This window comes from Myotis myotis, unplaced genomic scaffold (assembly GCF_014108235.1).
Source record: "Myotis myotis isolate mMyoMyo1 unplaced genomic scaffold, mMyoMyo1.p scaffold_m19_p_9, whole genome shotgun sequence".
In the NCBI taxonomy this organism is placed as follows: Eukaryota; Metazoa; Chordata; class Mammalia; order Chiroptera; family Vespertilionidae; genus Myotis; species Myotis myotis.
Window position 1 is genome coordinate 75,614,472 of NW_023416401.1, and position 15,418 is coordinate 75,629,889.

At 41.8% G+C, this 15,418-nt stretch overlaps 1 protein-coding gene across 1 annotated transcript in view; it reads left to right on the forward strand.

Annotated features, from left to right (window-relative positions):
• The window catches only part of PCSK2 (proprotein convertase subtilisin/kexin type 2), a 256,223-nt gene that overhangs the window by 181,790 nt on the left and 59,015 nt on the right, over positions 1–15,418 (forward strand). The window contains exon 6 of the mRNA XM_036323746.1: positions 12,497–12,573. Coding sequence (XP_036179639.1) covers positions 12,497–12,573 — 77 coding nt within the window. The remainder of the gene's footprint in view (positions 1–12,496; positions 12,574–15,418) is intronic.

Below are 15,418 nucleotides of genomic sequence, written 5' to 3' on the forward strand. Positions count from 1 at the left end.
TCACTATTTTTAGGGCTGGAAAAGGAGAGGCAGGTGATACTGAAGTTGTGCAATCAGTCGCACAAGGAGGGCTGTAAACTCGCCTCTCCCTCTCTCAGAGGACATCTGGACTCAGCGGCAGTGGCCTTGACCTCAGCAGCCATCCAAAGGCGAGCAGAACACTCACAGAGAAAGCAAAGGTGGAGAAACCTTGAGCATCTCCCTCTACAATATTGTAGAACACCCAGTCAAAAGAGAGGGAAACACAAATTGACTTGTACCTCGTCACCTTGACAACACAAATTTAGACCCTGGCTGGTACATTTTCTTCTGATTCTCTTTTCAGAGCGGTGTCTGGCTCACGTCGTGCTGATTTACACAGTCCCACTGCAGGGCCTTGACAGCACACTCCGTCTTTGTGGAGCTGCGAGAATCAGCCTTGAATTGCCTTTTGAGTCGGCTACTCCGGGCCCTTTCAATCAGCCACCCGGCAGTTTCCTAACAGCAGCTATTGTAAGCCCATCTGTTGGCTGCCTCCCTTCTGTCCCGGGTCCCGAGTGTATCCCTGTGGTCACTCCGTGTGATCGCTCTCCTTACCCTCTTATTAAGGTATCAAGGCTAAATTCAACAGCTTTTCTTAAACCCATATGTTTAGAGCAATGAAGTGATCAGGTCTTAGCACAGCCGCAAGCTGCTTTTTCACAACTCACTCAAGGTCAACTTTGTCATCCTGGGGATGGGTGGCAGGGAGGCACCCAGCAGTGAAGGCCACTGGGAAAGAGAGGAGAAACCAAACAGGGCTAGGAGAAATCCAGGGCAGTGCTGGGGAGTTGACCAGTTAGTAGAATGGGTCATGAGGGTGAATTGGCTTTGAGCAGCATCTATGGCCAAAGAGGTTCAATTTGAGCTATGAGGCCAAGCATTGGCGAGCACAGAATTACAGCACACATGTGGTTACCTATGTGCACCCTTATTTTTACCAAATTATACCATACTATACTGTTAACTTTCATTTATCTATATCATTTATTAGAATAGGAAAGAGTGGGGGTATAACAATAAGCATGCACTGAAATATAAACCTATTTTAAAAGATGTTTTAACTCCTATTACTGTTAAAGCAGCTTAACATTTAGTTTGTCGATAATTGGGTGTCTTTTTAAGGTTTTGACGAAACTTTATGTTAAGCAGCAGGAGGCAAAAATAATTCATACCTTAATATTTATCAAGATTTATTTCACAGCAGGAGAGCTTTCACTCTGAACTTTTACTCTTCTGTCTTACAGAATTGATCCCCCAACAGTCCCTGCTTTCCAGAAGTACAGAGAATCCAGTAATATTGCGCATAAGAATCACACACTTTACCTTGCTTTTTTTGTTTTCTTTGGTTCATCAGGCCTCTCCTTCAGATCCAAAGGAATCTGTTGTGACAATTTGATTCTCAGGACTGACCTTCTCCATAGAAAGGACTTCAGTCTGAGAGATGCTCTGAAGTTCCTGTCACTCCCAAAATACAGTGGGGCCTTGACTTACGGGTTTAATTCGTTTCGAGACCAAGCTCATTAACTCAAATTACTCTATCAATTCAATGCAAAAAATTGGCCGAGAGACAGCTGGTATCTCAAAAAACTCATTAGTCGGGACACTCATAAGTCAAGGCCCCACTGTACCACCCTTCAATCTCTACTCTTAGAGATGGAGTTCTTCAGCTCTTCTGTTAAAGCAAATAGTACTGGGAGGAACAAAGGGCTGAACTTATTCATGCTAAGATATGAATGACAAATCAAATTAGATTTCTTCCTGTCAAGGTGGAAGGAGGAGGAGGGAACGTGTGGGGAGGATATATCAGAGAGAGTATGGATATGCAGAGTAAAAGTGAAGAGCCAGTGGGGAAACCTGACCCCAGGCACTCGCTTTACAAATGAAAGAATCAGCATGCACACACAAATCCCCTGGACACCCTGTTAACATACAGATCCAGGCTCAGCCAGTCTGGGTGGGGCCTGAGATTCTGCATTTCTAACAAGTTCTCGGTGATGTCAGTGCCACTGGCCCACTAGCCACTTTAAGCAGCAAGGGGGACAGAATATGAGTGATTAAAACAGTGGTTCCCAACCTTGGCTGCACATTAGAATCACCTAGGAATCTTTTTAAAATCCTGATTTCTGGGCCTCATCCTCCGGAAATTCTGTTTCTTTGTTACTAATGTTGTGGCCCCACCCCATAACAAAGAAACAGAATTTCCGAAGGATGAGGCCCAGAAATCAGGATTTTAAAAAGATTCCCAGGTGATTCTAATGTGCAGCCAAGTTTGAGAACCACTGGATTAAAAGGACATTAACTTAGTGGTTTTTGACCTTGGTATACATCAGAATCACCTGAAGAGGATATTTGTTAAATACTGATGCCTAGACCCCAACCCCAACCAATTAAGTCTTGGGGTCCCTTAAGTATTTATATTTCTAAAAGCTCCCCAGGCAACTCTATTGAGAAGCCTGAGTTGGGAACCACTGTTAGCTGATAACTGCATTGAAAACTCATGTGTCAGTTCATAACTGAGGGCTAAGGGCAAGATACCCCAGCTAAGGGCATCTTCCTCTCCAATACTGACTTGCTATTGCACAATACCCAACAAATAGTTGGTACTCAACATTGAAAAAAACTAAAAAATGATTGGCTGAATGCATGAATAAATGGAGGTGTTTGAAGGCCAATAGTAATGTAAAGGATTGTAGGCATAATGTTGAAATGACAAGTAACAGGATTAAACTTTGAGGACAAAAAGTCTTTTCCATTATTCCCTCAGATCCCCTGTGTAGATACTCAGTTCACTTTAAGGCTGACTCTGCTGATAACTGGCGATGTCAAAGCCATAAATATTACCATTACTTTACTCAAGTGGTCCCCAAACATCCACCAATCACAGCACACCTTTGCCATTTTTTATATTGGTGCTATTATTTACCTAGTATGTTTCCCTAAATTGACTCACTTTTTTTAACATAAATGAATGTGCTTGAAAGTGAAACTATAAATCACTGTTTTAAATAGAAAAACAACCAATATCCCTTGACATAAATAGAAGTAACTGTCAACATAAAAATAATGAAAGCAACTCAAGCTGGACGTTGCTGCCTGCCAGTGCTTGCCTCTGTCAGTTAAGAAGATGGATTAGGAGGGAACAGGGAGGAATTAAAGGCTTGTCATTGGCATAATAAGAAGGATTGGAGGAGTGTTTTGAAAAAAGTCACAGCCTGGTCATAATACCATGTTGCTGAAGGCGCCACGTGCAAGCATCCGGCAGGGGTGGGGAACATCGGGCCTCAGGCCATATAAGGCCCTCGAAATCATTTGGTCTGGCGCTGCCAAGGCATTAGGGGTGAGTTAATTAAATGAGCAAATATAGCAGGCTAATTTTTAAGTTGATAATTTTGTATGGCCTACGAATGACGTTATAAATAACCAAATGGCCCTTGGCAGAAAAAAGGTTCCCCACCCCTGAAAGGAACACAACTCTCAGCCAGTGATTTTCCTAACTGGACTCAGAAACCCCACAGCCACCAAGTTCTGCTGAAGAGGCTCGGGGGGCGGGGGGGGGGGGGGGGGCGGAGGGGGGAGAAGGAATTCTTTCTAAGATTTCCGTTTCTGAGGAAGCCAGTCATCAATATTATTTGTCTCATATACAGTGTGATGTTGGCTTGTTTGTTTTTGTTTTCTCGTTGTTTTTGTTTTTTCTAAAACAGTCCCATATCTAAGAGAAACAATATACTCAACAGAGAAAAAAGGAACAGGCTGTGCCTTGCTGTTGAAAACAGGAATTTGCTTTCTCATTGGAGGCATACTTCCTGGTTTAGGCCTCAAAAGCATTCTATCTACCTCAGAGGAGAGAACTCACTAGATAAAAACCATGCTGTTAACAAAGGGATGGATCATGCAAAGCAAGAGATGTGCTTCCTGGCTCTTCAGTGAGGGGTGTCCCAGTGTGGGGGCTAAAGCATGAGCTCAATTTATGTACCTGGATTTGAATAGAATAAACCATTGACATTTTAAAGAGTAAATCCACGAAGTTACTATTTTTTATTTGTATTTGTAGCTGTTTTTCTCTTTTATACAACACGAGCAATAGAGTGGAACGTTATGATCCTAATGCGGAGAGGCAGAATTGCAGGCAGAGTTGGGGGACAGGCCTCTGGAGCCAAACTGCCGGGTCCAAATCCCTGCTCTGTCTCTTCTCATCTGAGTGACCTTGAGCAAAATATTCAACCTCTCTGTACCTCAGTGTCCCTGCTCATAGAATGAGAGTGGTAAAAGAGAGTCCTACTACGCAAGTACAACATAAGGAGGAGCTAAGGCATACAAAACATCTAAGAGAGTCTTTTGGGCAAAATAAACAATTTATATATGTTACCTGTTATTATTATGGCAAAAACATTACACAAAGCAAAAGGTATACAATGAAAACTGTATTTCCCTTCTACCCCAAACACCACCTCCCTCACTAAAGGCAAAGCACTATAAAAAGGCTCTTGAGTATCTTTCCAAATATACTCTATGGGTTTACCATTCCTCTCTTCGATGCAAATGAGAGCTCACTATGAACTTTATTCTACACTTTGCTTTTTTTTACCTAGCAGTATTTCCTGGGTAGAAGTTCATTGCAGACCTCATACCTCATCCATTGCCAGGACTGCAGTTTTGCATCGTATGAGCGCACCATTATTTATTTAAGTCTTTCCCCAAGTTGGACACTTAAGCTATTTCGAGTCTTTCACTTTTGTAATCATGCTTCCATGAATACATTTAAAAATAAATCTTTCATATATTGGCAGATATGTATCTTTAAGATAGGCTCTTAGAGGTGGGGTCCCTGGGTTAAAGAGCCTATGTACTTTTTATTTTGATAGATATTGCCAAATTTCTCTTCCAAGTGATCACACCAATTTGCACACTATGTATCCTCAAATACAAGTGTGTCTTTCCCCCTCATTCTCAGAATAATGGTTTAATAGATACGATAACTGAGGAAAGCAGTTACATGGAAGCAACGTTATCAAACAAAAATAAACATTTGTGAGATGGCAATATCTATCCTTCTTTAATAATCTGTAATAATAAAAGGGTAATATGCTAATTAGACCGGATGTCTTTCAGGCACATTCCAGACGTCCTTCCTGACAAAGCCAGGGCGGGAGGGAAGCCAGCCGGGTCCCAGGTGCCGGAGGGAAGACGGTGCTGGCAGTCAGGGGGAAGGAAAACCTATTCTTGCACGAATTTTCATGCATCGGGCCTCTAATACATTAAATAACAAAATCAAGGGCAGGTAAGAGTGAGAAGAAAAGATATTTCAGCATATCTGCAACAACTATAATGTGATATGAAAGTTCATATTGGTGACAAGCTCACAGCTACTGCTAATAATATCATGTCTTGTAGTCTACATCCATAATTGAGAGAAATGCTAAATTTGAGTTGGCAGCTCATGAAAATAAAGATGTAAATTTTTTCTGAACAAATGTTGGACTCTGTCTTAGAGCCAGCTCTTTGAGATTAATTACAGTGAGTAGCAATTCTCCTCAATGCATCTGGTCAGCCACAGGAATTGATGCTTTTAGGGCAGCTATTAAAATTCATGCGTAGGAATTTGCCTCAACCTAGTCTAATACAAGTTCCATTGTCCTTGTAAAACAGCAGGACAAGCCAGGAAGCCATGGGCAGGCAGGGGTAATTCTAAAGAGGCCATCCAGGTGCTGCCTTGACTGTGTCAGAGGTAGTAATAGCCCTGTTTCTTCCTCCAATACATCTGCTTTCCTACCCTACAGGGTTTTAGAGAATATTAAATAAAATAATTTAAACTCCTTTGAAAACAATTTAAAGACACTTCATTAATTTAGGGTGCTGTGTTAACCATTAGGAATTATCATCATCATCATCATCCCCTCTTATGTTTAGTGCTTAGAACCTCTCTCAAATATGCTGATAAAGGTATTATGGAGAGCCAGAGGATAGAGCTGCTCCTCTTTAGGAAATACACGAAACCTAGTAGTCCAGGACATGGCTTGGGGCATGGTGATACTTACCTAGAGGGTATGCCAGTGATTAGAGAAGTTGCTGGAATTTCAAGAGTAGGAGGAAGTGATGGTGAGAGGGGTCAAATTCACAATCAGAGAACACTCTGTAGCTGGAAAATTCTGTAAGTCTTAGAAGTATAGAAGAAATATTGCAAACAATTTTCTGACTATGCATCTTTGTTTAAAATTTTTTGAGTGCTGAAGAAATGTGAAATTTCATTAAGTTTTACAGCTAGACTTAATATAGACATAAATCCCTTTAATGTCGGTCTCAGTCCAAAGTAAGCTGAACATTATCGTTAAACCAGTGCATGTGGGAGAATTATTTGAGGAAAATCAAAATAGGCACAGTTGGGAACATTCAGCCATGACCTTATTAGATGCAAGCAGGTGCAATAGCAAAATTCTTTAGGCTCTAATGGACTGGGCTCTTTTGCTCTCACTTTCCATACAGGTGAGCTTTGTTCTGGGCAATATGGTTGCAGTTTGTGAGTCTATCTAGGGAAGCTCATTTCTCTTTCATTAGTCCATGAGCACAGTGCAATTCAAACTAATATTATTACACAGATCCTAGCTGGGTTATCTGGTTATATGCCTTCAGGGAAAGTAGCAAGCCAGAATAAAGGGACAAATGCAATGTACTTTCTTGTTCTGAGTTCCTATAGTGGTGAAATTACATTGTCAACTAAACATATGCAATGCTGTACTCATGATCATAAACTCCTATTGTGGGAGATAGTATTTAAGTCTGGTATTACTTGACATTTCCCAGGGGTCATCTTGTCTCCCTGGTACAATTTCTCTGAGGTCTGAGCTTATATATGACAACTAGGGGCCCAGTGAATAAATTCGTGCACCTTGAAAGGAACTGTGGGCCACAAGGATGTGGTGGGCACAGGGGTGAGTCTCGGCCCATCCTCTGTGTCCCCACCCGGCCCCTCCCAGCCCCTCCCACCACAGTCCCCACCCCCTCCCCCCTCCCCCCCTCCCCTGTCTGCCTGCAGACCCGCTCCTGCTGCTGCCGCTCTTACCCGATGATGGTGCCAGCCCCAGTCGCTCTGCACTGTCAGCGGGTGCAAGCAGCAGCTGCTGCCCCAATCGCCCCTCAGGAGCAGGGAGAGGTAGAAAAGCCCTCAGGAGCAATCAGGGCTGGCAGCTGGTGCCAGCGGGGCTGGATCCTGCAGCATGTGAGAGCACCGGGTGGGACCGTGGCACATGGGAGCAAAGAATTTTCAGTAACCACCAGAGACTTGCCCTGATGACAGCAACCAGTGCCCCACCTTGGTCTGGCGCCCCCACTCACCTGCTCCACCATCCTACCATGGCTGATGCCCCCATATTCCATGCACGCCCCCTGGTGGTCAGCACACGTTGTAGCGACCATTTGTTCGGTTGTTCCACCATTTGTTCTATTTGCATATTAGGGAGATTATGTATATATATATATATATATATATATATATATATATATATATATATATATATTTCTTGCCATGGCTCACAGGCATGCTAGTACTTCCATAGAGCATTTGTGTAAAATTTTTAAAAAGTGTCGTCTATCGTGGGTAAGTTGCAAAACAGCACCCTCCCTTCTGGGCAAACAAATTAGAATATGTACCCCCTTCTGGGCAGACAAATGAGAAAAGCGTAACCCCTCTGGGCTGGCCAGTTATTATTTAAAGTGCCACTCCAGGTACACCTAAAACTAATATACTATTGTATGTCAACTATAATTGAAAAATAGTTTTTAATTTAAAAATAAATAGAATAAAATAAATAAAAATAAAGGCCCTCTCAGGGCACATGGCTTGGCAAATCCACGCAGCCCCAGTGGCTCCCCTTGGGCATGCCCCCTTATGCAAAACACAACCTACATGACTGCATGTGGCATCCCTGCTTGCAGATACCACTTTCCTAATTTTGTAGTTAGACTATAGGGTTTGATCCTTGGGGCTCTAAATATATCTCTTTGGTCAAAGCAGTGCACCCCCACTTCAAATATAGTGGCCTATTACAAGAGCCTAGGGTTGACATAATGCCAATGCAGCACCACATTTAAAAATGAAAGTTGGTGAGAAATTGTGTAGCAGACACCACGTGGACCCTTATCACCTGGATGATTACCTCTGAATGCCCAGGGCTGTTCACTGCAAACACCTGCCTCTCTCTGCCAAGGGTAATACTCTGACCTCGGGAACAGATAGGACATGGTAGATGGAAAGACAGAGAGTTAGAAGGTTGGTGCCCTTAGAAACAGTCTTCAACCAGTGCTGCTGGGCAGGGGTTGGGAAACAATGGTGGGGCTACTGCCTCTGTGAGCCTCCAGCTGGCTGAGCCCTGTTTCTGACCACAGGAATGCCTGATAACCCACCTGTGATTGGTGTGAACCGGGACAGGTAAACTTCAAACTCCTAGCAATGTAGGGACAGTTTATATCAGATTCCTTTTCAGCAGCTACAGCCACCTCGAGAAGAGGGGATGAGGAACAAGCATGTTTCAGAGAAAAGGGAGCTCTTCAGGAAGACAAGGACTTGCTGAGATGCTATAGTGGAGGCCCCGGGCTGTCAGAGGCAGCCTGAGAGCCCATGAGGCTTAGGATGTCATTCAAGAGTTTTCAAATTCTTTCTATAAAAGATAGAAATAGCCCTAACCGGTTTGGCTCAATGGATAGAGCATCGGCCTGCGGACTGAAGGGTCCCAGGTTCGATTCTGGTCAAGGGCATGTACCTTGGTTGCGGGCACATCCCCAGTAAGGGGTGTGCAGGGGGCAGCTGATCGATGTTTCTCTCTCATCGATGTTTCTAACTCTCTATCCCTCTCCCTTCCTCTCTGTAAAAAATCAATAAAATATATATATTTTTAAAAGATAGTAAACATTTTAAGATTCGTGGACTTCTGTCACAACTATTCGTCTGCTGTTGTAGTGTGAAAGCAACCATAAGCAATCTATAAGCAGGGGGACATGACCATGTTCCAATAAAACTTTATTTACAAAAGCAAGTGGTGGGCCAGATTTGGCCTATAGGCATTTTTGTGACCCTAGCCTTAAGCAATCAAAGAAAATGAAGGACTCAAAAGGAAAAGTAAGAGGTAAGAAAACGCCCACACTTGATTGGACAATGTGCTTGCCAGCTTCCATCCATTCCTTCGTTTTATCCTCACAGCAGCCAAGTAGTTACAGTTTTATCATCCGCATTTTAAAGATGAGGAAACTACATTTTCTAGAATGTAAGAAAATTGCCAAGGCCAAACAGTGCAGGTTCAAAACCAGATCTGTCTGGCTGTAATGCCTCTCTTCCTTTCTCTACTCCAAGCTGATGCCTGCAGACACATTTGTCTTATGCAACCAGCAAGGAACGCCCACTGGAACCAGAGTCATTAAATTCCAGATTTGGCGATAAGGGTGGAAGTGTCAGAGCAGGGTCTCCAGGGTCTCAAAAGATTCTCTGAGAATGTTAAAGCAATGGAGGGAGTGGGCAGGGTGACCGCTGGGTCCACCACCAGCCTTCACAGTGAGACCAGCCCTAGCACCCGGCATGTGGCACGTGTGAACCTGTGCCATTGGTGGCCACACAATGCAATGCCTCAGATATGACAAGCCAGAAGATTCTGTGAAAATACGTAAGTCCTTTGTCCTTTCCTGGCTGAGTGTGCAGGCAGGCCATCTGATGCAAAAGTGCACAGTGCAAGCAATGGCCAAACCCGTTATTATTAAACTTTCTTGCTAAGAGTTAGTCTAGCCTTTTTCTCTGGCTACGCATTCAAATTAAGTTCAGAAATAACTCCCAGGGAAGCCCTGAGGTCAGTTTGGATTCAGCCCAATCTTCTCACTTTCTGCGTGATGGTACAATGATAACTCAATTCTTAATGATGACTGAATCATCCTGATCCTGAATCATCAATGATTAGATTATGTTCACTAAACATCTAGTCTTTTCTAAAGCAACAAAATAGACTAATGCATTTTAGGAAGAAGTTATAAAAGAGTTTAAACCAAAACAAGTCATTCTACCTGGGATGACCAGAGCGTTAAGTTTACAGAAACACCACTTTCCCCCAAATGTCAGTGTTAATGGCTAGCTTAGGAAATTCCAGGATAATTCAAGACCAGTTTAACTTATTCCTGTACACAAACAATTTCGTGAAAGAAAACACCATAATTCAAATCAATAAATGATTTGGTTTGAGCTATAAAACTATAAACCGAGCCTTTGCAAAATGTTGCTTACTGTTCTTTCTTGCTATAAACCATTTGATTTTCAGCCAGAAAACATACAGCCAAATAATCACAACTGTATGCTTTCCTTAATACTCAGTGTAGACTGTTATGTAAGGAATTGAGTGTTAGTCATCAAAATCATTGTAAAGACAGCAAAATACTTAGAATTCCTAAGTTATCATTTATTTCAACATTCAGAGGTGAAATTGACCCCAGACAATACACAGTCTTTCTTCTTGTTGTAAAAATGACCTCAGAGTTCCTTGGATTCTCAACTAGCAGTTCCACTGTCAGAACTCCCAAATTCCTCTTGAGAGCCCCCACCCACTTCAAGACAAACCATTTGCCCCAGAAATGAGCACCAAAAGGCCTCATCCCAGACCACAGGTTATGATTATGACCCAGAAAGGTGAGCCAGGGTGGAGAGCATGTGAAACAAACACAAAGGTGCAGAAAATTTTGACTTGATTTTTCTCTAACTGAATTTAATTCCTATTCCTATCTGCCAGGATAATTACACTGATGGGAAAAAAAAAAAAAAAAAAAAAAACAACCTTGACTTTGGTCAACTCAGGTTTTCCCCCAACCCTCCTGTCTCTAGAATTTCCCTCCAGCTTCAAGGGTAAACATAACATTAAGGAGAGGGATCTGGGTCCTGATGCTCGCGTCTCATCCTCGGTCCATCCTGGACTCTCCTGCTGCATGCATTCCATGCCTACTGGAAAGTCAGTTCATGCAGATCATGCCTGAACCCTGGATCCTCATTGTCCTGACCACAGATCTTTCTGGGCCAGTTGGTTCTCACTGTTTGTCCTCACCAATCAGCCTCCTAAAGAAGATTGTGCTGTTCCTTGCTCCGGACAGAGGATCACAGGAATGCAGAGTGGGGCTACCTCAAGCTCCCCAGCTAAGACACCTCACAGAGCCACTTTGATTTGCAGTTTCACTCTTTGTCCAAGGATGAGTGAGTCCCAGACTTCTCTGAAGTTGGACATTCCAACATAACCCATCCCACTCCAAGAGCACAGCTCCGAAGAAAGAGGTAGCACTCAGGGCCCCTTTGAGGACCCCACAATGGCTACTTATGCTGAATTTTCTACCTAACTCACCCTAGACCAGGAAATTTTAATCTCTATGGAGAAACCAATCAGGCTTAACAATAGTCTTCCAAATCTACTGTTTAAGTTTCAACCTCAGCTTTGAAACCCGAAAGAAAATATATTAACTTGTGTTTCTCTTGATATTCCTACCCCACCAACTCTGCCTAAGAATGCTCTCATCTCAAAAATTCAAGGAATATTAGGGGTAACCAAACTTACTTAGGGAAGGCAATAAATTACTATTTCAAAATGGTATCGATCAAAAAAACTGCATATTTTAGACTCTTAATGATATGCTTTTAAAAAATATTTCTGCTGTAACCTTATAGCAGCTCATGTATCCCCTTTCAACAAAACAGTAAACTGCATAAATGACTGCGGTTGATGTTGAGGTTGGTATTCGGGGCTTGGGCAAGGGTTTAACATCCATAAGCATGAGAAGGTAAGCCCCAAGTCAGTCGGAAGCAGGGAGCTGGGCGTGAGTCTTCCACATAAAGCAAGAAAACTCTAAAGGCCATCTCACTTGTGACATGAGAATTAGAAATTCTGGCCATCAGTTCAAAGAAACTTAGCTTAAGCCCTAGATTCCAGGTAAATCCCATTTATCCAAAAGGCATAAGTCCTGGAGAGCGTAATACTCAAAATCATTAACTCTGAGGGCCTGAAATAGAATGCGATGAGGAAACCTCAAAAAAGGGGATAGCCGGTTTGGCTCAGTGTATAGAGCATCAGCCAGCAGACTGATGCTCTATCGTTAATTGAAGTTCAATTCCCCTCAAGGGCACATGCCTCGGTGGCAAGCTCCCGGCCCGGGGCATGTGCGGAAACAACCAATCAATGTGTCTCTCCCATCAATGTTTCTCTGGTCTCTACCCCTCTCTTTCACTCTCTGTAAATCAGTGAAAAATGTCCTCAGGTGAGGATTAACAAAAAAAAGGTGGGGGTAGGGGGATAAAAAGCTCCAAAGACACATTTCAGCTCTGTCACCATTTGACAAGGGCTGGTCCAGAGCAGAACATTAACACAGCATGTGGGGAGGGACTAGCAGCCTGAAACAGTTGTATCGCAGCATTTTCTCTTGCCTGTGCCTCTGGCTTTATTGACCCAGTGAGCCCCCTTATGTTTTTCAGAATGCCGAAGCAAGTTATGACTTCAGTAGCAACGACCCCTATCCTTACCCTCGATACACAGATGACTGGTTTAACAGGTAAACTGGGCCTAATGAGGTGTCTTTGGCTTTAGGTTTGGGGTTTTATTCTGTTTTGTTTTTTCTTTGTTTTGTTTTTAAGGCTTGAAAATCACAAGCAAAATAATCTCAGTGCTTCACTAAATTGTGTTGTGACTTTTCCTCTTTGTGGCTACATTCTCTAAATTCTTGGATTTTATTTTCTAACATTGCACTGCTCCTGTAGAATTATCTGTTGAACTAGGAATTGTTTGCCGCTGTATTAAAGATAGAAGGAAATACGAATAAGAAGAAAGCCTGTCTGAACCCACCAAAGGGTGATTTAAAACATGCTGATTTCACTTGATCTGTGGAAACGATTGTAGAGAATTTCTTTTTGCCCGACAGGGTCTGTGTCTGTATGTTTTTGAAAAGTATTTCTGCTGTAACCTCATGCAGGTCATGCAGTCCCTTTCTCAAAACAAAACTGGCAAAGGTCTGAAGTATTGCCCAGCATGGAAAACTATCCAACGTCTACCTATTTTCTTCAGTCTTTGTGGCTACTACACATGTAAATGCAGCCTCCTTTTTCCCCCAAGTAACATTCTTGTCTAAATGGTTAATTACATATAAGAAATACCAAGAAATAAAGATGTATGGCTTGCTCAACCAAAGACTGCTATACTTTTTAAACCTAGTGCTTCCCTATTATTGATGCTCTTGGGTGAAATTTATGAGAACATATGAATTTCAATTAGTGGTATAAAAATATATTATGTGTACAGCACCTTACTCATTTCTTTTACTTCTGGTGACAAACTCATGGCCCATAAAACAAATGTTGTAATTCTCAGTTTAGTGATAAGAAAATAGGTTTAGAAAGGGAAAGTGACTTCCCTGGTCAAACAATTAGTATATGTCAAAGTCCACACTTGAATCCAAGCTTCATAAATGACCCTAATTCCAACTCTTACCATCTTTTTATAAGCATCATTTTTATTACAAAAGAGAGGAATCATTATGGCCAGAGAGTGGCCAGGTAGCTTAAACTCTGTACCTAAAATTAACAAGTTGACCAGAGAATGTCTAGGATGCAGACAAGGCATACAGGTTGAGGGGCTTGGCAATTACAGAAAATGCAGGGGGGGGGGGGAATAAAGAAAAACTACAATTCAATTTTGCAACATTTTTTAAAGATCATACCTGATGTCCAATAGCACAATTCACTTTCTATCAGCTTCTCCTACAGCTTTAAAATTATAATGCAGTATTTGGAAGTGTGTTTAGGGGGTGAGGATATAATAAAACATCTGAGAACTTCTGACATAACGTGTCTCTTACCCCCATGACTTATAATCCTAGCATACCCTTAGCAAATAAACCATATTCTGACACAGGGATGTGACGTTACTAAATAGATGTCACTAAGCCAGGGGTGAGCTGTGATTGGAATGATGGTCTGGAACACTGTGTTGAGAAGGACCAGGAGGGAGTGCCTGGCTTCAGTATGATTGGTTACCAGTTGTCCACTCGACCTCAGAAAGGGCAGTAGCAACATGTGTGCCAGCTATTTGCCATCTCTCTGCAACTAGTAGGTACTAAATTTACCTTTGATAGAATGATTCAGGCACAAAAATATAACCGACAGAATGGCTTTCTCCCTTACCCCATTTTCTGAATCCAGCACAACCTTCCCCAAAGCAACTCTTCCTGTGTGATATACTATAAGATTATTCTTTTTTTTAAAATGATGACTCCTACATTAAAATTGTTAATTTTCAAATGTGTTCTTGAAAATACAATTTTAAACTAGCTAAAATCTTCTAGCTAGAACTAATTAGTATTTAGTGCAATAAAATTTTTCATTGTCACTGGTAAAAATTCTCAAGTGTCCAATTGCCTGAGACACAGTCATAGTGAGTCAGATTAGCATGATCTTTGCCTCTTAGGGAGCCAATGACTCAAGACACAGTGTCCACTGTGACCAATAAATGGGACTTTTCCCAATGATCAAGTCATTTTCAAAGATCCCCATCCAACATGACTTGTTGCAAAGATTAGATGGTACCACAATTCAAAGCATGGCCTCTCAAAACATAACTACTCTTGTAAATGATTATGGGAGGATGATGGGTCAAAGTTCAAGCCCACGGCTCTGGAAGGATCCATAGTCTGAAAGCTTGAGTCTGTCCTCAAGATGATTCCTGTGTGGCACAAGAATTAAAATAAAGCAGACTTCCCATGAGTGTAGGATACATTTACTAAAAATTCCTCCTAAGATGAAATATTTTGATGGATATTTTCTTCAATATAACTTAGGGTTTGGAGCAGGAAGGAGGAGAATGATTGGATGTACAGAGGAAATAAAATTGGCCATGAGTTAATAATTGTTACACCAGCTGATGGGTATATGAATCCACTCTACTCTTGTATATCTTTGATATTATCTATAATAAGAAGTAAATTTGAAGAGCATATGGCATAAAAAGAAGCTTAAAAAAGTGTTGGAACTTTAATTCAGTACTCATGGAACTGTTAGTTTTGGTATGCAAGCTGCTAAGGAATTTGCAGTGTCATATGAGGAGGTGATAGATGCCCAAATCACTACAGGGTTAAGTGTAGCCAGAACTTAAAAAAAAAAATAGAAAGGAAGGAAGGAAAACACAAGGGAAGCAAATACATATTAAGCAGTCACTATGTTTAGGGCACTATTTTAAGTGTTTTGCATGTATTAATTCAATTCTCATAATAATTATCTAAAACAGACATTATCATTATTTTTCCCATTTTGGAAACTGAGGCACAGGAAGGTTAAGCAAGTTGTGTAACATCACTTAGCAAATAAGTGGTGGAGACAGGCTTTGACACTAGTGAGGGGGCTATTACA